Source organism: Carassius gibelio, chromosome A9, assembly GCF_023724105.1.
Source record: "Carassius gibelio isolate Cgi1373 ecotype wild population from Czech Republic chromosome A9, carGib1.2-hapl.c, whole genome shotgun sequence".
Taxonomy (NCBI): domain Eukaryota; kingdom Metazoa; phylum Chordata; class Actinopteri; order Cypriniformes; family Cyprinidae; genus Carassius; species Carassius gibelio.
Genome location: NC_068379.1, coordinates 5,337,261 through 5,362,521, shown reverse-complemented (window position 1 = coordinate 5,362,521; position 25,261 = coordinate 5,337,261). Strand labels below are relative to the sequence as shown.

The following is a 25,261-nucleotide window of genomic DNA, read 5'->3' as shown; positions in this document are numbered from 1 at the left end:
TTTCATTTTTTTGTTGAACTAATCCTTTATGTTGTACAAAAATATACAATTGACTTTCTACCAGTTCAAACAAATTAGCCACCAATTTGCCAAGACATTACATAGTTCTGAATCGCCATGAAATTGTGTGGACACAGCACACTTTCAACATGCGTTACTGGGAATTCCTTCAGTAGTTCATGGGAAACCTTGGTGGAGACATTGTTGGTTTGTGAACAAAAGACATAAAACAACAAGCTGCTGATTCTCTGTCTCGCCTCAGCAGTCATTTAAAACCTTTATATTTTTGAAATTTTGTTCAAACTGTTAAAAATCAGCTGACATTAGCGACCTAAACAATAACCGCCCAGTCAAAATGGACTTACAGTACTTTGCAAAACCTTTTATCTAACCAGTGCTTCTACCCTCCTCTCTCTTTTTATAACACAAAAATGCATTTCTAAACCCAAATATGTGACCACAAGGGTTAATTTTTCCAAATGGAGATTTATACATCATCTGAAAGCTGATAAATAATTTTTCCGTTGATGTATGGTTCCTCACACATTACACATAACATCTGCATCCTGTGCAGTTCTACAGAGGCTTAATTTATCTACAATGTATTTGTTTATTGTTGCTGAGACTTATGCCTATTAGACAACAGGCATTTACATTTTCTAGATTTATTCATCATGTCTGCATGCGATGTTGCAAGGCGAGCTCATCGTCTGTGGTTAATATGTTGTGCCATTAGACATGTATCGTGCGAAACAACAGTGCTGTGGTTGGCTAATCTCACAATCATGGGCTCAAATGATGATTAAGGCACCAGGGTTGCAAAAAGCTTCTCAACAGCATGCAAAAGTCTTATAATGTTCAAACCTAAGACTGTTAGATGGCGTAACACTGCCATTTTCATTTTAGATGTACTGATTAAGCTATTGAGTTTGCATGACAGTGATGACTAACCAGAAATTCATGCATAGTGGTGTTCAAAAGTTTGAGACCACATGGAGTATCTGAGAATTTAAACATGGCATTACACATTTATCTCATGGGATTAACTCAATTAAACATAATAATGAAACTTAATTCGTTTTTGTTTTTTTTGTTTTTTGTTTTTTTTACTTAAAACTAAGAAAAATAAAATAAAGAAACATTTCTAATTCACTAATCAAATGTGAACAGGGTAAAATAAATATTAAAATAAAAAACGATTCAAAATACTAATAAAAACTATAATATTAACTCAAAAACACTGAAATGACACTGCATGTGACTCATTTGTACACAGACAGATGTTTTTGCCTTATCTCATCTTCATAAGATCATATCAAAGCATACCAGAGAACATGATAAAAGATTTCAACAAACTTGTGGAGTTGTACATGACAGCAAAAAAGAGACTAACCACAAACTAAAGCTCATGCTTACTTTTGAGTTTAACTGTTGATTCAGACTGTTATCATGAATGCAAATACAAAAGCTTAAAAAAGGTTGCATACTATATACATTAAAAAACAGTTCTCGTTTTCATTGATCGTTATTAGATCTGTATATAAACGTATATAAAAATGCATTGTTTTAGTGAAATTGAACATAAAGCAACAGTGCCTCCCCCTGAATATAACACACACTGCAACAGGTCAGTGATTTTCAGCTCTTCTTGACTATATATTGGACATCAAGTGGCCACCCAGAATTAGTCACTGTAAAAAGAAACCAAACTAAATGTATTAATATTACCACGAACTGCATATAGGCAAAACAATATGCAAAAAAAATTGCTTTGCATGTTATTTCGTTTCTAGATTCTTAAATTTCATAGTTTTTTTCAGCTTTCAGCAGTCGATAATGCATAATATCTGGCACACTTCATGTCACACGACCTGTCCATGTTATATCTGTCTAATTTGGTTGCTTTTCCCACTTGTGCCTACAGCATTTGACTTAAACAAAAGATGTGCAAAGCATTTCCTCTTTCCTTTAAACGTGATTCACTTATTTTCTGCTGTAACCATGCATTATGCCAAGCTGCATATTATTATTTACATTATTCACATAGAACAAATATGGCACCTGCTTTTCATTTCAACAAAAATAAGTGCACATGAAAAGCCCACTGCATATATTTTATCATTGTTGTTTTATTTATAAAAGACAGTACAGTATTGCTCTAGATCATATAATTAATCTCCATGCATCAGAATCAGTCCAGTCTTCACATTTAGTTGAAGGGGATTGCATTGCATTGATGTCCTTCCTTACAGTGAAAGAGAAAAGACTGAGGTAACTCTGGGACCTTCTCATGGGTACTCTATGATTCAGAAATCTATCCGCTTGCAGATGAAAGTTTCAAATGAACTGATTTCCTGAAGTAATGGGATGTGTGCTCGAGTGGAGGAATATGACTCTAAGAGTCTCATGCAGAGCTGAAAAGGCACTGTCTGAAACAGGAGGCACTGAACCTCATTTTACTCATGCATCTGATCCCACAGCATCAGCCCTTGCAATACTATTCTATAGTATCACATGCATTACTACTCAATTGCATGCCTGGAGGAAAATCAACATCTATTAAAACAGCATCTTTCAGATCCATCTTGCACACAGAAAACAAAAAAGAAAAGAAAGAAAGAAAAAAGGCTTCTGAGTTCTGGAGGATTTTCTCTGCCTGAAGCAAGATGAGGAATCACTTTTCAGAAAGTTTCAGTCTGGATCTCATTTTCTATAAAAAATATTATGGGAATACTTTTTAACCCTTGATCAAATCAGGCACTGAGCTGCATCTTACAAAACAGGCTGTGTTTATGAGAAACCAGTTATGAGATTCTTTCAGCCCTGACGCCTTTTCAATAATTGATCGAATAACATCATGTATTACAAAAATTACTGGATGCTACTGGCTGGTGTCATTCTGATGAACTGATATGTGCTCTGCTCGCTTCTCTGCTGAAGACATCCATCATCCAGACAGAGTGAGAGACAACAGACAACAGACAGCAGGAAAGATGCACAAACCAAGTCTCAAAATGTTCCATGTCCTACGCATTTCCCTACAGATCTTTTTAACAGAAGCACGTCTGGATATAAAACAGTGAAACAGTGGACAACACTCAATGTACAGCAAATTAAAAATATCAGTGAATATATTGAATCTGATCTTCATAAAAAGCTATCATATATCTCTTTTAAAACTTGGAATATGACTTAAAAGTCATACTGTATATTATTATTATTCCTTTTTTTCCTTTGTGGGGGAATACAAATTAAATTGCCATTCACTTTTTTATTTAATAGAAGAAAAGAAAATAATATTAAGTTATATTATGAGTTAATAGAACCTTTTTATTTCTTGGTGAAGTATTCTCTAAAACAACATTGTGAATAAATGTATTTTTCAAATGTATATATATACATATATATATATATATATATATATATTTCTGTGAATTTAGATATTGTGCCATCAATTAAAATTACATAATAAAAGTATCCGTGCAAATAAGTCATATATTTAAATGTTTTTGTAAAAAATATACATAGGTAAATATTACGGTTTATTATTGTGTATTGTTAAATTGGTGCACACACACATTTCTGAAATATATTGTGTGTGTGTGTGTGTGTGTGTGTAAATTAAATATAATTTTTCCTTGAGGTCTTTTGAAAAAGTGTAAATTACAAGCAATTTTTGTTTTGTTACGTTCAATAGTACTTTTTTCACTTATCATAGTGTTTCTGAAACATTAAATAATTGAAACAAATAACAACGTCCACATATATACAGTACAATACATATAATAATGTAGATAAATTAAAGATATCCTTGCATGAGAATATTTCAAACATGTAACTGCATAATAATCAGTGCAAAACACTGCAATACAATTTGGAAAATTATAGGTATAAAATTTCATTAGAAATATTAGGCTACAGTATCACATTGCCCTTTGGGAGGTGGAAGATCAAGGTAAAGGGATCGAAATGCATAGTTTCAGGGTACAGTTTTGTTCTGAATCGCTCGTCCAGAAACACACAATACGTGAGCGACACCAAGTGTGTGAGAATGTGGTTCAGTTCAGTCTGTGCTGTTTATAGACCAGTCATAGGGCAGATAGCTCACTTTGACCTTTCCTTCTGACAGCAGAGCCTGTAGAGACCTCTTCTTCTGTGACGCTCCCATATGGTCAAACACCCAGTTCAGCAGCTGACAAAGAAAACATTAAGAACCAACCACTTGCACTGAATTGAAAAGAGCAGCTTGGAAATTCAGCTTTACTGCTATTGCTTTAAATGAAACCAAATGTGCACGAATCGAGAGTGACCATATATTTTTATTAATACCTTCTCATCGGTGCCTCCAAAATCTGCTTTGTACCACTTGAAGATCTGGCTGAGTTTCACTTCTCGTCTCGCGCTGTCGATCACGCAGCTGTCGTCATTCTCCAGGAACGCTTCTGCAGCGGCTCGCAACTGACTGTCAATGTCCTGATGTGACACACGCAGGGAGATCTGACCGTTAAACACTATATGCTGTACTCTGCCAGAAAGAATGTATTGACACTTATAGACTGTACTGTAATTGAGAGTATTCTGGATGTTAACCTGTGGTGTGTATGTCTTGATTGGAGGGCAGCCCTTTGCACCACAGTTCAGTGCAAAATGAATGAGAGGCTCAACATCAGGAAGTGCCACCTAATGGAGGAAGACACGCATTACTAATGATACTAGCATTCACTGACAGCTTTATGTTTCTCAGTCTTTGTCATAACAGTTTTAGTACACTATCAAAACTTTGGGGTTGGTGAGATTTAATTAAGTCTCTTATGCTCACCAAGTATTGCATTTAGTTGATCAAAAATACAATAAAAAGTAATATTGTGAAATACTTCTTCAGAGACACATGATCCTTCAGAAATCAGTATAATACACTGATTCACTGCACAAGGAATGTTTATTACTTTATTATTCAAAAGAACAGCATTTATTTGAAATAGAATTATTTTTTAACATTTTACATTTTTACTGTGACTTTTGATCCATTTAATGTTTCCTTGCTGATTTAAAACATTACTTTCTTACAAAAAAAGAGAAATAAATAATCTTACTGACTCAAAACATAAATTGACAGGTTTAGACGTACACAGACACATTTTTTTTTTTTTTTTCACTAAATGGGTTAAGCCATTAAATAAAAAAATATATAAGTTATATATGTATATGAGTATATAAAATAAATAGTTTTTTAATCATTATTTTAATCTATTTTCAGTCTTTTGACAGCATTAATATATTTTATTTTAAAGTTGTATTTTCTGATTTATAGGCTTATTAAAATAAACTTGAAATATTTCCAAATTTCACCTGGAAACTGCTTAAACTACTGAAAATGTTGCTGTTGATATAAAAGTTTAAACACTTTGAACAAGGTGTTCACCATGATTCGAAAGAAAAAAACATTTGTGGTTCCCTTAAGAACCTTTCACTTCTTAAAAGAACCATTTGTCTTAGTACAAAAAAATTGAATTTTCAAAAGAGTTAGTTCACCCAAAAATTAGGAAAATTAGGCCATAGATTACTAACTTGAAGGCATCCTAGGTGTATGACTTTATATAAAGTTAGCATATTAAGTAGATACACCTATACACCTAGGATGACTTTTGGTAATTTATGGTTTAAGTTTCATTTTTGGGTGAACTAACCCTTTAAAGATTCTTCATTGAACCATAGATACCCATTAAAAAACTTTTTATATAATATATACCCGGAGAGAGAACAGAGTTCACATCCTGTTCCTGGAATACCTGCAGTCGAGGGTCGTTCCTGGAGAAGGGCTTCAGGAGCTGTGCCACACCTTTGCGATTTCCTCGGAGCACCCCGTTCTCAATATCCTGCAGTGTGTACACCTCACCGCCAATGAAGTAGCTCACATAGTTGAAGAACTGGAAAACAGGAGCCCAAACGTACAAGCACTGAAAGCATTTCACATTTCCTCTTTCTATTGTTGATCAAAACAGCAAAATCAAGTCTCTTACCCGATACCTTTGCCATATGTTTTTGGGAAAGCCCAGACGCAGGTTCCCGTGGATGACGAGGGCGTTGTAGATGTTGATAAAGAAAGCCAGTTTCTCTTCACGACTCAGAGACAGCAGATCCACGCGCTGGAGGTGGACAGCTAGATCACAGTACCGCTCGAAGAACGGGCTTCGGGACATGGCCTTGTAATCAACTCTCTGGTCGAGTGGAGACACATACAACCTTTCTTATTTAATAATGTGGCGTCATGCTCCTTAGGTTCATTCACCCACCACTAACATCAAATGTCTGAGCATGCAGTGTTTGTGTTTGTGTCTGTGTCGAATCCATTGGTCTTGACTCTGTTTGATATGCAGCGTGCGATGAGATGAGTGGTGAAACAGTGCAATACCTTGCCATCTTCAGAGAGATGATCAGAGTAGAGTTTCAGGATCAGATTCCTCAGAGCCTCCGAGAGCGCACAGGCTGCTTTGGGCAAAGTTACACAAACATGAGAATCAGAACGACTGAAACAGCCAAACGGAAACTGTTTTAGTGTAGGTTTATGTCATTTCGCTGTCGTCACACTGGTCAGCATGTGATGAAATGATCACATATGGACAAGGAAGACGAGACCAATCAATAAAAGTATGCAAATAGATTTAAAAGAGGAGATTCATTGAAATCCAGTAAGCAAATATCATGAAGATGTCATATTTTTTCAATTCTATCATTGCAATCTTAAAACATTTTTTTAAATACACAATAATGATTGTTCAAAACATTTAGGCACATTATGTTAAAGAAATGTAAACTTTTTTGATGCTTAATTATAAAATAATACAAAAGTAAAGGCATTTATAATGATATAAAATATAAAAAATACATATAATTTTACTCTTGGATCATGACAAATGTTTCTTGAGCAGCAAATCATCATATTAGACTGATGTGACACTGAAGAGTGGAGTAATGATGCTGAAAATTAAGCTTTGTACCACAGGAATAAATTATATTTTAAAATATGTTCAAATAGCGATTCGTTGTTTTAAATTGTAATAATATATCAGAATATTTTATGATATATTACAGTTTTTTAAACAATGTTTTGAACATTAAATCTGATTCCCCCTTGCATTTGTGCAACGGTCGTGTTAAAAAATATTAAGCATCTGCAAAAATTACACCACATTAGGAATCACATTTTGATGTAACGTGTGTAGACTTAAATGTGATGCTGCACTTGACACTTGTCATGATTAATTCATTCCCCACCTGTAACCATGATCTTGATCATCAATTTAACTAACTGTGACGCGCTAATTACAATATCTAAAATTAGACAGGACACCTTAAGCCTGAAAGTATGAAGTAATACTGGATAAATAATATTCATTATACTTTATAAATAATATTATAAAAATGTATAGATGTTAAAGACTTAACTGACTGCAGTTTTATACTCAATACAGACACTGCAATAGCAAGCATGTAACTAACATTTAACAATGAACCAAACTCATCAGCGATTAAATAATCATTGAGTGTAAGTAACCCCATGCTTCATGCTTTAGAGACGCATGCAAAACACACACAGTTCAAATGCATCCTCACCATTAAACTCTAGCTAATTTCACCTGCTTCTTTCCTATCTACAATGAGCAAGTATAAGTGGAGCCAGAACAAGCAACGAGAGCCAACACACCAATGACAAACACTGTTCACTACGCCATGCTTTCACTGCTTTTCACAGGAAGTAAATACAAAATGTCTTTATGACAGCCAAGAACACATAATTACTATTATACAATAGACTAGGGATGTGTCTAAAAGCTGAAATGCTATATGAAGATAAGCATGGTATGTGTTTTATATGTATGTGTAAGATAAGTGTTATTTAGTATTATATATATATATATATATATATATATATATATATATATATATACACACTATTAGAGGATTTAAAAAAAAATAATTAGGTTTTATAGTTAGATTTTCTCTTTATGTGCTTTTGATATTTTATTAGTATTGGTTTTATTTTAATATAGTTTTAATTGATTTTTATTTCTTTTTGTAAGTTGAAAAATGCTACATGAAGGTAAGAAAGACGTCCGAATCAGAGGTTTATATTTTAAAAATATCCATTTATTTTCCTATTTTATTAATTGTCCTTTATTCTAAGACACATGCTACATTTTAGTATAATTTAAATACTATTTATTTATTAAAGTTTTTAATTCACTTTTATTTATTTGCAGTTTTCAAGTTATTGCAGTTTAAGTATTTCCATTTTTGTTATATGACTGTTTTATATATATATATATATATATATATATATATATATATATATATATATATATATATATATATATATATATATAATTTTTTTTTCATATTTTTAATTTGTTTTTATTTAATTCAGTCATTTATATTTTATTTTATTTCAGCTTTATTTTAATTACAAAGAATTTTTTTTAACAGTGTCAGTTTTAGTTAACAGTAACAACAATGAGAGATAACAGTTTGGTTATAGCAAAGCTCACTTAAAATCCTTTTAGAGAGGCCATTGCTGTACCCTGGAAGCCGTCCTGAGCTTCATTCATACGATGCTGTCTGTTGAGTCACTGACAGACACGGCAGTGAGGGAGCTCTACAGGTTCTGCAGTAAATCATGACTAGTCCCACACAGATTTTAATTGCTGTCCTAACCATAACTAACCAGTTTGTGGCTTGATAAGAATGGAGTTAATTAATGTTACACCCAAATAAATTCCTTCAGGTTCAGTTGGCTTGCTGAAAGGAAGCTGCCCACACCCTTCTGTACATCCTGACAATCACCTCCCTCCTCGCATCCACAACCCTCCCAAACTTGAACTCTCTTAAAGAGCTACAGCCTGACTACTGAAACTCACCTGCATTACACTACACATGCAAAATACAATACCAAAGCTTTTGCATAATTGTTTCTCATCTTGTTAAGCTAATTAAAAAAATGCATAACTGAGAAAGGATGCATTCAATTGAAAGACAACTCTTTTTTTAGTAATCAAAGCAAACCGATAAAAAGAGTTTGTCACCTTCTCTGAACTGAAAGAATTTCTAGTTGTATAAAAGCAAGGGAGAGACCTTTAGAGGATGGACTGATTCAGGTATCTTTTATCAGTATAAACTGACGACAGCAGACATGAGTGGAGAAACAACTGGTGATATGGTAAGGTTGGCTCATGCAGGCACAAACAAAAATAACCTTGCCAAGTTCCTTAGTTAGAAAAAGGTCACAAATAGCAGTCATTACTTCAGCACTCTAAGCCAGCAACGAGTATAAGGAAGTACTTTAGAAAAAACATCTGAGTGTGTTTTTCTGAACACAACAACAAGCAGACAGTTCATGAGATACTGACCTCCATCCACCTCAGCATCAGAGTGTAAGCCGTGGTCCTCAGGAACAGGAGGAGCGTCCAGAGGCACCGGGTCCTCTCGTACTGACAGAACGAGACGCTCCAGACGCTCAGGATCCTAAGGACAACAAAACAAACTCTATTTGCTCAGTTGAAGTAAATCTCAAGCCAGCTGTCAGTCAATAGTGAGATCCTGCAGCGGTTACCGTTTCTGGTCTCACCAGGTTCTGGAGGTCCTCGTTGTTTCCCACAAACAGGTTATTGAAGAATATCTGTGGCACGGCACTGAGACCCGTGAGCTCTTTCAGTCGTGCTCTTAACTCTCTGTGTTTGTTCACATCCACGTCACACACAGGCACACCGAGCGCACTCAGAGTGGCTTTGGCCTGTGTGCAGTGTGCACAGCCTGGCACGGAGTACACTGTGACCCGTCCCCTCATGACGGTCCCGTCCTCCACCATCACTGCACCTGGAAGATCAGAGGAAACACATCGATCAATACCCTGAACAGACGTAAAACTAATGAATCAGTTAATAAATAAAAGGCACATTCCACAAATACATCAGTCCCATGAATTGTTTAAACCATTACAGGCCAAAATCCTGCGTTTAAGATATAAAATGGTCTGGATGTCTTAACGTTCTTTATTTTGTGTAACACTTAAACCATAAAACTTAGCTAACTTATGCCATAAATTTGGATTAATATATTGAACTGATATTCAATTGTATTTTTTTTTGTACCATTATCTGTATTCAATATCTACAAGGTCAATGTACATGTGATTTCCAGAAATACAATCATTTCACAGCAAAATAGACATATTTAGCTTCAAATAAACTACAGAAACAACTCCAAAGATGATAAATACACATGCATTAAGCATAAACTAACCCAAAACTCTCTCTACACCAATGTGTCACAAAGGGGGAGTGTTTTTATCCATCTAATAAGGATGCATTTCCTTGCCACGAGTAGCAATTTATCTTACAAATTATAACCTTTAACGTCCAGTGTCAGTGGCATTGTCTGTCTTAAAGACGAGAGCCCCAGTACTTTATTTTAAGAATGGTGCTAATTTCATTCTTGATGTCGATCCAGAATCTTGAAATGAGCTTGAAGCTCCAATCAATTGTAATTATGGTAAAAAGAAATATATATAATGGCTGTCCCATATTTTGTGTGTGCATATTTATTTATTTTTTTGCGAGAATCTGCTAAATCACAGTAGCCTATATTTATTATTATTTTAAATAATCTTTTATTTGTATATATTTTCCGTTTTAGGCTTAGCCATTTTGCTTTGGTCTTTTTTTTTGTTTGTTTACATTTCTATTAAACTTTATTTGTATTTCAGTCTTATAAATTTAGTTTTAGTCATTTTTTTTACTTCGACTTTAACGTTTTGACATTTCTTTCATGTTTCCATTCCTTTCACTTTTACACTTTTTCAATCTTCAGTTTTTATCTTCTTTAGTGTAATGAACAAAAATAATGTTACATAGTTTTAAATGTAGTTAATTTTTATTAAGCAAAAATTACAAATCATTTAAAAGGTAAAATAGCTCATATTTAGACCCTTCAGATTGAAAAAGGCCAAGCACCTCCATTTATGCTTTATAAAAGAGGTTTTACATAGAGGTTTTATATACTTTTTATAGAAAGTTCTTTCTTTACAAAAATGGACCACACAAAGCTAAAACACAGTTATGGTTCCTCCAGTAAAATCATAATGAACAACACATTATAATCTTAATTTAATTTAACGTACTTCCATTTTAACTTAATTCCAAGGAATGTATGACAACCTGTTTTTATACAGTCTATGATAACAACACAACATACCAATGGCTGTGCATTTCATCTCTGGTTACTAAAGTTAACGTTAGTACAGGAATCTAAAGACTTGAAATATCCAAGCAGCACTTGTAATAAGAGCCAACAGTTTAATACAGGAAGAGAATCCGGCTCTCTCCCTGAACTACAAGACTGCTGAAGCTAAAAAACAAAACATAAACCTCCTTAAGCATTAAGTGTGTTTTCTTCACGTACCTGATCTTATCTTCTCTTATCTTCTCTGATCTTTTCCTGCCAGCTGCTTTGGCTCGTGTCTCTATCAATGCGCCGCATAGACTTTAATCCTGACGAGCTGTATGCAAACAATTAAACATTGTTGTGCAAAGTAACTGCGCCCTATAATGCTATTCATAATGACCCAAAATGATTTTCATCTGCAGCTGCATGATTCTCAAACGACTGAGTAGAGAAGAAAACAACCCGGACAACGAAGGGAGCGTGATCCTTACAGCAATGTGAAGTCAGAAAACACAAGACTCTAACGTTACTTATTCTTCTTTTTCTTCTTGTAGCGTTTATTGTTGGAGGTCAAGCCACAAGGCTCTACTGAACGAGTCTATAATTTAATAATGATAATATTAATAATTTATGTATACAGTAATTTATTGTGTTGCATTCTGTAAAAAAATGTATACATATTTTCATTTGTATGCATATTCAGTAACATTGGCTCATTATACGTTTGTCTTGTCTCATTGGTCATTAATGTTTTTTCCCCCAATTTGCTTATTTTTAAAATAAACAAATTTAATTTGTAAGACACTTTTTACGCCGAAATGGGGTCTTTTATTTTGAAATATATTTCTTCCTGACACCGCAGCGCTGAAGACGCGCTCCCGTTGCTTCGCTCCTCACTCCATTCGTGCACGCGCCGGTCGGTCGCTAGAGACGGTGTTGCTGAACCGAGAGAGAGAGAGACAAGAGAGAGAGAGAGAGAGAGAGAGAGAGATAGAAACGGCTGATGTGGTAGGAACCGAGATAGAGAGAGACGGCTGATGCGGTAAGACCACAGGGCTGTTTCACTGAAGTCTCTTAAATATGCGCTTATATCTTTGACAGATGCTCTCTCGGCGTGTTGTCGATCACTTTTGATTAAACACGAATTCTTACGACCTTCATACAAACGAGAGATCACACAATTATAATGATGTAGCACATTTAATCAATGTAACTTACTAGTCTTAGTACGAGTATTATTTGAATGGAAATGAATGCTTATTATTGTTATAGTTAAGCACAGTCTCTCATAGACACTTGATCTGCTTAAACAGCCTCGTTGTAAGTCGAGACATTTATTAGCTTTGACAGGTCAGACACGATCATAACTAAAAGATTAAATGATGAACACGATACTGTTTAAATAAGCGATGGTTTGTTCACATCCCTTTCAGTCGCTCATTCTTTCTTCATGTTTCTTCAGGATATAAAGCCACTGGGACTCTTCATAATGACATCTTGTATCTTCCTGACGAAATCACAAGCTCCTGTTGGTCTTGTGAACATCTATCTACAGGCATTCTGCCTAACATCGTTATGAGATTTACTAAGCAGCTGTAATACACTAGTATTCACACACACACACACACACACACACACACACACAAGCAAGCATGGCACCAGTCCCACCTGGCATCCGCTTCCTAGCGTCCTTCAACAGGGTCCAGTGGTGAGTTTGTGTCTTTTATAACTCTTCTTTGGCTGTATATTCATGATTAATGATCAGCAGGGCCAGATCTGCACATGAAAAACTTTGTACAGATCCTCAGTGCTGCTTGGTTATGGGACTAAACCATAACCACCATTACTATGGGCAATGGTGGGATCACAGTTATTAATTTAATGAGCTTTTTACTAATATATACATGTGGTTTCAGTTATCAATGAGAGTATATGTTTAACAGATTTAGCATCCATATAGAATTCATCAGTTTTTCCCCCAGAATGAGAAGAAACTTCAGACTGTGTTTGGATGTGTTAAGCGTTAATATAGCTGCTCTGTGCTGAAGAATAATATAGAATAGATTAGTACTTTAATGATGTATCCTCTATTTAATTTTAATATAATCATTGATATTGCTTTCTGTACCAAACCAAGAAGTCATTCTCTATTGACCATGGAAGCTGGATTACAGTACGTATAGAAAAGAATAACAATAAAAAAAAAAACACAAAAAAAAAACAGAATCACTTGTATGGCTTGTATGGGAGGGTTGCATGAAAAAAAGCCGCTTATTAAGAAAGGACAAATGCACTCAGACTGGGCTTTACCAAAACACACCTTGAAGATTCGGAGGTAGATGAGACTAAAATGTATTATTTGGCCTCAACAACAATCATTATGTCTGGGGGAATCCACTAAAGCTCACCAACCATATAACAGCATTTCTCCAGTAAAGCATAGAGGTGTTAATGTCCTGTTATTGGGGTGTTTCTCTGCAGCAGAGACTGGAGCACTGGTCAGGATAGAAAGAAGAATGGATGGGGTAAAATACAGTACAGTGGTCAAAAATTGCAAAGTCTAGATGTGTAAAGTTAGCAGAGATGGAGACAAATCCCAGCAGACTAAAGGCTGCAATTAAAACTAAAACTGACACAAGAAGTTGATCCTTTTTCAAACTCAGTGAATCTGTTTTTAATTTTTTTCTGACATGTTGGCATTACACTGTTCACTTGCATGTTATATGTTGTACTGAATACATGCGTACAGCTGGATAAAACTAAAAGGTTTTTTCTTTATTTCAAATATATCAAATATACAAATATATTTTAAAGTGGGTGATTCTTTTCTATACCCTCTGTACATGTATGTGAGTTCATAAACACCTGTCTGTGTTTAATCAGAGATTAAATTCCTGCGTCATCAACACTTTTACAATATAGATTGTGAAAAATCTGGTTTAGTGAGTTCCTCAAAGAACACACAAGCTAGACAAGGTGTGTTTAAATTCCTATGTGCTTTAATTAAACTTCTGAAATAAGATCGAGATAACAACTTCTGCCCTGTAGAATTACAGGAAATCCTTTTAGATCCAGACAGACCAGATATGCAGTGCACTGAAAATAAGAAATATAAACAAATAAATTATATATACATATAATTAGACAATAGAGAAAAGAAATTAGAGGGAACATTGCCTGTAGCTTTGTTTCTTATTTTTGTTGAATTATTTTTGTGTTTTGTGTTAGCCTCATGATGTTTTGTGTGTGTATGACTTGCGCTCCGTTTATACACTCGTACAGGTGATGTTTTCTAAACAGGCCACTTCCAGTAAATTTGTGATGATTTATCATGTTTTAGGAGGAAATGGAGGACATTTCACTGAAAAATGTCCCTATTTCCCTGTCTTGGTTAAACTTTGCTGTGTTTGGTTCACGCAGGTACAGGGCCTTCACGTTTGCGCTCACGTTCCTGCTCTACACAAGCTTCCATCTGTCCAGGAAGCCCATCAGCATCGTCAAGGTAAGACTCAACAACCCTGAAATTCACCAAAAAATACAAATGTGCTCACACTCAGGTCATCCAAGATGTAGATGAGTTAGTTTTTTCATGGGAGCATATTTGACGAAATGTAGCATTGCATCACTTGAAGCCACCAAACACGAGCCCTCTATCTATATTACTGCTTTATTATAAAGTTGAATCTATAAATGTGTCCAACTATATCTATAGTATAGTATATGCACTGCACATATATTCATCTTTTTTGGTTTATGTACTCCTTACGAGTTTACATGTATACATTTCCTGGTCATTATTTAAATATGTAGTTAAAATAACTGGAAATAGATGTTTTTTCAAGTTTAGAATTAGCTTTTGGAGAATGTAGGCAATTGTGCCAAAGCGCCACCTAGTTATCTATTACCAGCAAGTGCTTGTGCTTACTAGAACATTTCCGGTCACATATTAACTTTCACTTAGATGTTATAAGTTGCACTGAGTAAATACAGCTGAATAAAACAAAAACTGTGCCCATCGTTGTGCGCATTTCAGGCTGAATGTCAGATGTGCGCTCATGCTGTGTTGTGTCGTGTGTGTTGATTCAGAGTGAGCTGCATAAGAACTGCTCTCATGTCATGCGAGCGCCTACAGAGAGCAGCAGCAGTCAGCAGACTGTACTTCACCCTGAACTAGACTGCAGCTGGAAACCATTCGGTAAGATTCAGATACTATACTATATCATATTCAGAGCAAATATGTGTTTCTGTCATTTTCAGCCAGTGCATTAAATATTTGGCATCTCTGTTCTTCTGTCTCTATAGACAGAAATAACTATAAGCAGTTGCTCGGAGCAATGGATTACTCTTTCCTGTGTGCTTATGCAATAGGCATGTATCTCAGGTAAGAACAGATACAAAACACTCAAATATTTATGCATTTGCACTAAAGTGGCTTAAAAAGTGTTTTTCAGAAATCTAGAAGATGATCATTTCCTCACGCATTAATGTCAATCCAAATATACAGTGGTGTAATATAACAAAGTAAAAATAGTGATTTAATTTAAGCTTTTATTCTCATAAATATCGATCAGCGCACATACATAGAGCACATCAAATACGGTAAACCGATGCTCGGTCGTGTCTTAATGAACGTTTTAAAGTTTTAGTGTAATGGACATTGAGTGGAGCATCAGAAATCTCAAGTTTCATTAAAAATTCAATTGTGTTTCAAAGATGAACCAAAATGATGTGGATTGAGAATGACTTGAGAGAAAGTAAATGTTGACAGAATTTTCATTTGCGGGTGAACGAACCCTTTGCTTTAAACAAGAGATGTTTTCTACTTAGTTTTTCATTAAATACATTTGAGAGAGAGTGATGTTTGATGTACATTTATACTTATATATTTTAATACATGAGAAATACTGAAACCATTTGAACCAACACAGCAAAATTGAATTTGTTTGTTAGATACTGACTCATTCCTAATCCACTCCTTTCAGTGGAATAATTGGAGAGCGTTTGCCCATTCGCCTGTACCTGACTGTGGGCATGCTGACCAGTGGTCTTTTCACCTGTCTCTTTGGACTGGGATACGTCTATGACATCCATAGCCTGGGCTTCTATGTATTTGTTCAGGTGGGTGTCATACCTGGACAAAATAAGCCTGATACGTTCACCAAGGCTGCATTTAATTTAATTTAATTTAATTTAATTTAATTTAATTTAATTTAATTTAATTTAATTTAATTTAATTTAATTTAATTTAATTTAATTTAATTTAATTTAATTTAATTTAATTTAATTTTTTATTTTTATTTTTATTTTTATTTTTATTTTTATTTTTATTTTATTTTTATTTTATTTTATTTTATTTTATTCCTGTGATGCAAATGATCCTTTAGAAATCCTGTTTTTCTTTGTGTAGGTGGCCAATGGTTTGGTTCAGACCACTGGTTGGCCTAGTGTTGTGACTTGCATTGGTAACTGGTTTGGCAAGGGCAGGTGAGAAGCATTACACTTTCCACTAACATCATAAAGTCAATAAAAACTGTAAACATGAGCATCCAGTTTTTTTCCTTTGCTCAGACACTCAATATGAAGGAGTGCTTATCCTCTTAGTTGCTGGGTTGTTTTTTACACACTCTAAATTGTAAAAGATCTGTTATTACCTGCCAGATAAATGTTACGTGATGTGTTGTGGTGTCAGGAGAGGCCTCATCATGGGTCTGTGGAACTCTCACACATCAGTGGGCAACATCCTGGGATCTTTGATCGCTGGATATTACGTCTCCTCTAACTGGGGTCTGTCCTTCATCGTCCCTGGAGTTATCATCGCTGCTATGGGAGTCATCTGCTTCCTCTTTCTTATAGAGCGTACGTGAATATGTCCTCTGCCTTACTGATTTGTGCAAGTGTGTCCGGGTGCAAAATTGTCACAAAGCACTAGTCATTAGTTGATGGGTTTTAATGCGAATTCTTCTTTATTTCCAGATCCGAATGATCTGAAGATCGCCATTGCACAGAGCTCAGCTCCAAGCAGTCAGGTTAGTCTTCAAGAATATAATGTAAGTATACACTATTGTGAAGGTTTGTTTTGTAAAATTAATAATGATAATTAATGGCAAATCAGCATATCAGAAGGATTTCTGAAGGATCATGTGACACTGAAGACTGGAGCATTGATGCAGAAAATTCAGCTTGACATCACAGGAATAAATTACATTTTAGAATATATTCAAATAGACAACGGTTATTTTGAATTATAAAAACATTTCTCTGTTAAAAAAAATTCTACATTTTTGATCAAATAAATGCAGCTTTAGTGAGCATAAGATATTTCCTCAAACTTTTGAACAGCAGTGTATACTGTACCTTTGTTCATACTGTGCACAAATCACAATAATTAATTTTTTTGACAGGTCCGTCAATACTTATTCCAAAAACAATTACTGAGTATGGTTTGTTTTGGGCATGTACATATCTTTTCATGTGGTTTTTGCTGTTCAGGTCAGATATGCAGAATAAAAATATATTTTTGCTGTATATCTGAACAAAGGTGTGATCCTCACATGAGTTAATGTCTTTTCCCAGCGATCTGAGGAAAGGTTGGTTAGAAATCATGATGCGAGTCTCAGTCGAGCGTGAGGTGCTCTTCTAACACAAGGAGACTTCACAGTCCTCAAACGCTTCATCAGATTGATTTGATTCAGGAGGAGTGGCTGATCAGGAGTAACAGAGGCAGAGTTAGGGATGGAGAAGAGGGGCGATAGCAGGAGGAAATGGAGATTGACACCTCTCTTTTCCTCATTTTGACTGTGGAGGAGGAATTAAACAAATTGAAGACCAATTTTCAAACACTTTTCAGCTTGCTGCTGCATAATTCTTAGTTCTCTGTCGTTGTTCACGCCAATACTTTTTGATTTGTTTCTATGGGATGCTTAAATAATAGTGATTAATTAAGTGCAGTTTCGGAGTGTTTTTAGAAACACACTGCGAGAGGGAATTGGGTCAATAATACTACATGATAATTAGATGCACTTTTTGAAAATATATTCAAATATTTAGCATTTTGATGTGTAATATATTGGTAGTTCGCATAGAAATGGAACAAAAAAATTCCTAACAGGTTTTAGGTAAAAATATTCTTAATATTCTAAATATATAAAAAAATATAATATTAATATTATTTTATTTTTATTTTTTTTCTGTTACTTGTCACCATTTCTTCACCACTTTTACTCAACTTTTTGAAATCGCAATGTTTTTCAGAGAATGACAAATAAATATTTAAAAGTTTAAAAGTTATATTCAATATTTTAGTATAAATACATATTCAGATTACTTACAGCTATTTCCTGTATGGCCCTTTATTATATCTAATTAGATAATTAATAAATAAAGAAAGTTACATGTTAAAAATTGCATGTCATCTCAACTACCCATGTGTCCTGTGTTATATTATTATCATATATATAGTATACCTAGTCTATGGATATTTCTCTTTGTCAGTGTGACACTATTTTATATCATATTATTATTGTATGTTTTTTCTCAGAAGGTTCATAAAAACTGGAATGGTGTGAATGGACATAAAGACCTTTACTTGCAGTACAAGCCAGGAGCTAAAGCCCAGGTCAGTCCAGCACACTGTCTGTCATGCGGTCTCTCCGTCACTCTCTAGAAGTTTTACCTGAGATATCATGTGTGCTGTGTTTGTTAGAGCTGGGACACAGAGCTTCTGCTGGGACAGGAGAGCGTTGGAGTGTGTGTTCCTGTGCAGCAGCAGCAGGTGGTGGTGGTGAAGAGCGAGGCTGAACCGTCGCCCATCAGCTTCATGGGAGCTTTACGCATTCCTGTGAGTGCTGCGCATCCGTCTGTCCGTCAGTCAGTGTGTGTTACAGCTTCACTCATCTTCCTCCTGCTGTGTGTTTTCAGGGAGTGGTGGAGTTCTCTCTCTGTCTGCTGTTCGCCAAGTTGGTCAGTTATACCTTCCTCTTCTGGCTGCCCCTCTACATCACTAAAGCAGGTAACTCACACCATTTCATATGAGAGCTCTTACATCATTTCTGACAACAAGCAAGCAAGCAGGCATTTTAAAAAAAAAGTGTGTCATGTATCGTGTATCTATTTGCACCTTTTTTTTTTTTTTTATGAAAATTTATTTGAGATTTACTCTAACTCAGGCTGTCCAAAATGTAGATGAGTTTTTTTCAAGCAGAACAGATTTGGAGAATTAGAGCACTTGCTCACCAGTGGATCCTCTGAAGTGAATGGGTGCCTTCAGAGTCCAGACAACTTCAAAATAATTCACAAATAATCCACACATTTTAAACCACTGTTTCCTGCTAAAAGATGACTCCTCTATTCATAACATTGCTTTCCCGCGTGAAAAGTCATCTTGTCTGAACCAGGAGAAAAATATGCACAGTTCAAGCACCGTTTACCAGCGAAACACAGTCCTGAACAGATTTAAACATTGATGTAAGAGGACAACAGGGGATGGACTTTTTCGGACTCACATGTTGCCCAGAAGCAGTGGTTTATAGTTACAATGCATTAATGATGGATTTGTTTCTTACAAACAAAGCTTTTCACTTCAATAAAGTGAATTAATAGACTGTGGTCATGAGGATTGCTTGTGGACTATTGTGAGGTTTTATCAGCCGTTTGTACTTTCATTCTGACGGCACCCATTGACTGCAGAAGATCCGTTTTTCAGCAGATTTGTATTTTTGAGTGAACTGTACCTTTAATTAATACATCACAATGACTAAGACGTATTTTCTGTTTCTCAGTTCACCTTGATGCCAAGAAAGCTGGAGACCTTTCAACTCTGTTTGATGTGGGAGGCATTGTTGGTGTGTAGAGATATCAGTGTTTTTTTTGTTTTGTTTTTGTATGTTTTGAATATACACATGTGGACACTAATAGGTGGCTTTCTTTATAATGACACAAATTGTGATGTGTCTCATAACACCACATACTAACAAGTTCATCCTCACCTTGCCTTGTTTAGGACACGTCCAACCTTGTATTTTCATATAAATCCACGTTTCTACATCACTCAAATATTTAAATACGTGGAAATGTTCTGTCCACTGCTAACCGTGCAAATATATCTAATGTTATCAAAACGACTATTCAGAAGTTTAGGGTCAGTAAGAGATTTTATTTATTTTTTTATTCAGTAAGGATGCATTAAATTGATCAAAAGTGACTGTAAAGACATTTAAGATGTTACAAAAGATGAGAAAACTGCAACAATCAACCATGTTTGTCTATCTCATGTTTACATAGAAAAGCGAAAGATGTGAGTGATGCAAACAGTGTAGAGTGATGCAACTCTGTGCATGTGATGTGTGATGTGTGTGTGTGTGTGTAGGAGGGATCCTGGCTGGAGTGATCTCTGATAAGATGGAAAAGAGGGCCACCACTTGTGCTGTGATGCTTCTGCTGGCTGCGCCCACAGTATGTCATTCTTCTGAGCAAATACAGCGGAGCTTGTGCATTTAAAGGCTCTTTGCTGTGTCACTTTTATCTCACTACTCACAGTGGTTTGTGTGTGTGTTTTAATAGCTCTACGGCTTCTCTATGATGAGTCAGTTTGGTCTGGGTCCCACTATCGGTAAGACATCCAATCCTAATGTTGCCTTTCAGTGTTACATAAGCGCTTTTGACCACCGTTGCTTTAATCGATTCAGATGAGAGAATGAATAAGATTAACATTGGATAGCTGATGCCAACTTCAATGTGTTATTATATTTAATGAAAAAATGCTTGGTAATAATGCGGTCTGATGTTTGTATGTTATTTGCTATAAAGGCATGCTGCTGGTGTGTGGTGGTTTAGTCAATGGACCGTATGCTCTCATCACAACGGCTGTCTCTGCTGACTTGGTGAGTGTCTGTCTGCTTTGTATCAGGTCTAATATGTGTTTGTGTAATTTTATGCTTATACGTGTGTTGCATGCTGTTTTAATCTCTAGGGCACACACAAGAGTCTGAAGGGCAATGCCAGGGCTCTGTCTACAGTCACAGCTATTATAGATGGCACTGGATCTGTTGGTAAGAGTGTTATAACTGCCATTCATTGATTGGTGATGCTGTAGAGCTGAGAGGGGTCACTCTTACACCTTTCGTCTTCTGCAGGTGCTGCTGTGGGACCTTTGTTGGCAGGATTGCTGTCAGGACAAGGCTGGGATCAGGTCTTCTACATGCTCATGACCGCAGACTTTTTAGCACTGCTGGTGAGTTGAAAATAGATGCCGACTGCCGATTTCAGAGGTTTGAATGCATAGTTCACATAAAAACCTTAAATAATGTTTATATGTATTTTTATTTTTTTTGGAAACCCTATATGCTGCTTTTTCAATTTAGTTTTAAGAGACTACCAAGCTCCTAAAAGAATTGAAAAACACAATAAAAGTAGTCCATACACGCCATGCACAGTTCAAGTCATCTGAAGCCATGCAGTCTGAGAAACAGGCTGAAATTTGAGTTGTTTTGCAAAGAAAGGTTTTCTCAATTCTACATTTCAAAAGTCTGTTTCTCACACATAGTTAGTATATAGTTTCAGAAGACTTCCAGACAAGTCCTAAATAAATTGGTTTAACAAAGAAACAAGCTTTTAAATAAACTAAATTAGCTAAAAATGTTGATTTAAGCAGACATTTCTTCAGACATTTGTCAGCTGCTGTTATTATTTTAAGAACCAGTGTTTTAATGGTTGCATTATGGAATTTAATAATTTTGATTTCAATTATTTTTTCAATTACTTTGTCAATACAACAGAAGTACCTTATGCTTATTTTACCATTTTTTGGGGGCCTTTTTGAAGCTGGACACAAGTGGTCCCTATTAATTGTTGAATGGGAACATACTTCTTTACTAACATGGTTATGGCTTCCAAAAAGAATTAACCAAAACTTGTTTGTGTGCTCTTCAGCTTTTGCTGAGACTTGTGATGAAGGAGCTTTGCTCTCATAGGAAGCGTCCAGGAGTCACCGTCGAGTGAGTGTTGTTTTGTTCTTGTTCTTTACATAGTTACACTTACAATTCAATGGCCAGAACACACAGGGGACGTCCTATCTTTTTTAAATACGGTTTTGATGATACATCTTTTTTCTGTTTCTTTCTAGACTGAAGGAACATTGAGCACTTTGCACTGGATATACATGTTCATATCTGACAGCTTCCTACCCTGGACCAAAACTTGACTGAAACCTGTGCTTAGTCCTCGGTTTTAGAAAAGAGACATTTTATTTCCTTTCTCAGATGGGGAAGGGTGAAGCAACTTTATATTTTCTTACAGAATATTTTTCTCTCTAGTTCATCATGAAGATTTAGTCTGGACCTGCAGCTCTGCTTGCATTTGTCCTTTGGTTGCACCCAAACAAATGAACATGACTCAATATGAGATCCAGCCTAAATATCCCTCCAGTTAAATAATGCACAATTGCACAACCAAAAGTAGCCTCCCTTTGCTGCTAACAAGGGGAATTTAAAAGAATAGCAGTATAATTTCTGCTTCTAGATCCCCGCCGGGCACACAGCGCCTTCATTAAACACGCAGAACAAATGTCCCGTAGATAGTTCATAAATCCTTTCTTGCATGAATTGTCACATCGAATTGAACATGACCGTTTATGTAAGAATGGTTTAAGAATGATTTACACCTAATTTTGTTCTGCTCGTGTTTCATAAACGAGGCTCATAGAGAGCACAACCGATTGTCTGTTTATTTATTTATGTATGTTTGTGTGTGTATATATATTATATGCTAAATCTATAATATATTATAAATCTCATCTGCCTTTCTATAAACCAAAGCCAATCATGTTAGATGTTGAGTAAATGTGTTATATCTGGGTTTTCTGTGTCTTACTGTGGTGACGTTAATGGTTCTCATCCTGTGTTTATATATGAATAGGGGATCTACTAGCTGATTATGACAAATTATTTTCTTTTATTGAATTGTATCTTTATTTATTTTTTCACCGCTGGCCTGTGATTTAATAAATAAACGCTGTGTTTTGAGTCGGTATGACGGAAGGTTAATAATAATGTTTATCAGACCACTATTCACTCGTATTCAAGCTGTTCTAATTAATAATAGAAGATGTATCGACATTATAATTTGTTTTCTCTGTAGGATGCAGTATGAAATGTTTGCAGGTTTAAAATGTTCCCATCCAGCTCAGTTTGTACGATGTGTGAGCGAACCCAAAGCGTCTCCTTGATTGTAATTGTGTGTGCACATTCAGGACCCACACCTGCCTCGGCAGCTAATAAATATTTATAGTGTCTGTTTGAATGTTCAGGTTTCTGTGGGATTGTGTCGTTCTGCAGAGCTGGAGGACCTCTTATGTAATCATGTGTGCAGCACGTGAGCATTTGCCCTTACAAGACGACATACTCTTGGTAAATGAATGTTTCTGTATCATTTCTGGATAGATCCCTGGTGTAATGAGAGAAAATACATTGTGCCTTCTTTCTGTTTGTGATTTTGTATAGGGATGTCTCTGGAGTGTTCATTTTGAAGTTATTATCAGCACCTTTACAGAATCTGGGAACAAATAAAGTTTTATAAATTAGCTGTACTGTGTTGCTGCGTGTACAAAGAGGACTTTGAATAAAGCAGACACGAACGGAAATACATCTTCCTCCTTTTTTAACTATTTTGTTTAAAAAAAAGTGTTTAAAATATATACATTATGATAATTGTATACAAACAGATTCATGAATGCAAAATTAAATACAATGAAGAATAATAATATAATGTATCCATATATAATATAAAAATGTATGAATTTATTAGTGATGTCAATAGATTTAAAAAATAGCATTTACAGTAACTGAGAGCCATCAATAAAAAAATAATAATAATAACTTAACATAAATGTCATTTAGCTACCTGTGCCCTTCAGCAAGTAGGAAATTTACAGAAATTGAATAAAGTAAATTAATTATTAAATTAAATATTGATTAATCGTATTGTCTGTATTTTCTCACAGCTTTTCTGACTCAGTTCAGGTCTTAAACAGTGTGTTGCCAGGTCCACTGTTTTCCCGCAGAACTGGGCCAGTTTTACACTGTTGGCGCAGAATGTTTCTCATGTCTGTGGGTTAAAGTGACTCATATAACATGATATTTGTGACCTTGGACCGCAGTCTTAAGTTGCTGGGGTATATTTTTAGCAAAAAAGCCATGTATGGCTCAAAATTATACATTTTTCTTTTATGTCAAAAATCATTAGGATATTGAATAAAGCTCATGTTCCATAAAGATATTTTGTACATTTCCTACTGAAAATGTATCAAAACTTAATTTTTGATTAGTAATATGCATTGATAAGAACTTCATTAGAACAAATCTAAAGATGTTTTTTTTTTTTTTTTTGCACCTTCAGATTACAGATTTTAAAATATTGCCAGTTCCCAATAAACCATAATGGAAAGATTATTTATTCAGCGTTCAGATGATTTATAATTCTCAATTTTGAAAACTTTACTTTTAAGAATGATTTTGTGGTTCAGGGTCACATTTAGCCCTTGGAAGGTGACTTTTACCGGAGGATGGTCCCGAAAAGCCTGTGGGCTTGTTTTGAGTAGCGATTTGCTGTAACCTGGTCTTAAAGGGCCTGTTTGCTTTCACCTTGTCACTTATTGCTTTTTCTCTTATCAAATAGCTATCCTATTGTGAAAAGACAAGGTGTAAATGCCCTCCAAAATGCTTTCAAGATGGATTTAAATCCGATCTCTTTAACTTCAGAAGGTCTGGGACGCATGCCCCCGATGTTGCTGCTATGATACAGTCTGGTATGTTACAGTATGTTAGACACACCTTTATTAGCATAGATTGTTCATGTTATTATTTTTTAATCAATAACATAGAGATAAAACGTATCTAAGTTCAAATTCACATTCACATTCATCAAACAGCAGAAGAAAAATACTGTATGTACAAAAAGAACTTTTATACCTCAAAATCAGTATTGTTGAAAAATACTTCTGCTGAGGTGAAATGATTAGAGAGAATCCTACTGAGCATGTTTCATCACATTT

General features: G+C 35.2%; 2 protein-coding genes across 5 annotated transcripts; one reads left to right on the top strand and one right to left on the bottom strand.

Annotated features, from left to right (window-relative positions):
* Window positions 1-2,109: 2,109 nt before the first annotated feature.
* Window positions 2,110-11,739, bottom strand: LOC128019508 (uncharacterized). 4 transcript variants are annotated; one of them, XM_052605506.1, is made up of 9 exons: window positions 11,455-11,739; window positions 9,623-9,870; window positions 9,405-9,519; window positions 6,413-6,486; window positions 6,021-6,218; window positions 5,790-5,927; window positions 4,591-4,680; window positions 4,330-4,473; window positions 2,110-4,192 (listed from the first exon to the last, which is right to left on the bottom strand). In XM_052605506.1, the coding sequence occupies exons 2-9, from the start codon at window positions 9,860-9,862 to the stop codon at window positions 4,064-4,066; spliced, it is 1,128 nt and encodes a 375-aa protein (XP_052461466.1). In that variant the 5' UTR covers window positions 9,863-9,870; window positions 11,455-11,739; the 3' UTR covers window positions 2,110-4,063. The 4 variants fall into 4 exon arrangements, with proteins under 4 accessions (XP_052461466.1, XP_052461463.1, XP_052461464.1 ...); XM_052605503.1 differs by having other exon boundaries at window positions 6,413-6,489; window positions 9,608-9,870; window positions 11,455-11,720; XM_052605504.1 differs by having other exon boundaries at window positions 9,608-9,870; window positions 11,455-11,720.
* Window positions 11,740-12,109: 370 nt separating this feature from the next.
* LOC128019507 (glucose-6-phosphate exchanger SLC37A1) lies at window positions 12,110-23,851 on the top strand. Its single transcript, XM_052605502.1, has 20 exons — window positions 12,110-12,259; window positions 12,680-12,925; window positions 14,638-14,719; window positions 15,304-15,412; window positions 15,520-15,598; window positions 16,200-16,335; window positions 16,625-16,701; window positions 16,907-17,073; window positions 17,191-17,243; window positions 18,755-18,832; window positions 18,920-19,054; window positions 19,135-19,225; window positions 19,995-20,057; window positions 20,582-20,667; window positions 20,776-20,824; window positions 21,022-21,095; window positions 21,185-21,263; window positions 21,348-21,445; window positions 22,144-22,208; window positions 22,337-23,851. The coding sequence occupies exons 2-20, from the start codon at window positions 12,870-12,872 to the stop codon at window positions 22,350-22,352; spliced, it is 1,593 nt and encodes a 530-aa protein (XP_052461462.1). The 5' UTR covers window positions 12,110-12,259; window positions 12,680-12,869; the 3' UTR covers window positions 22,353-23,851.
* The last annotated feature ends 1,410 nt before the right edge of the window (window positions 23,852-25,261 follow it).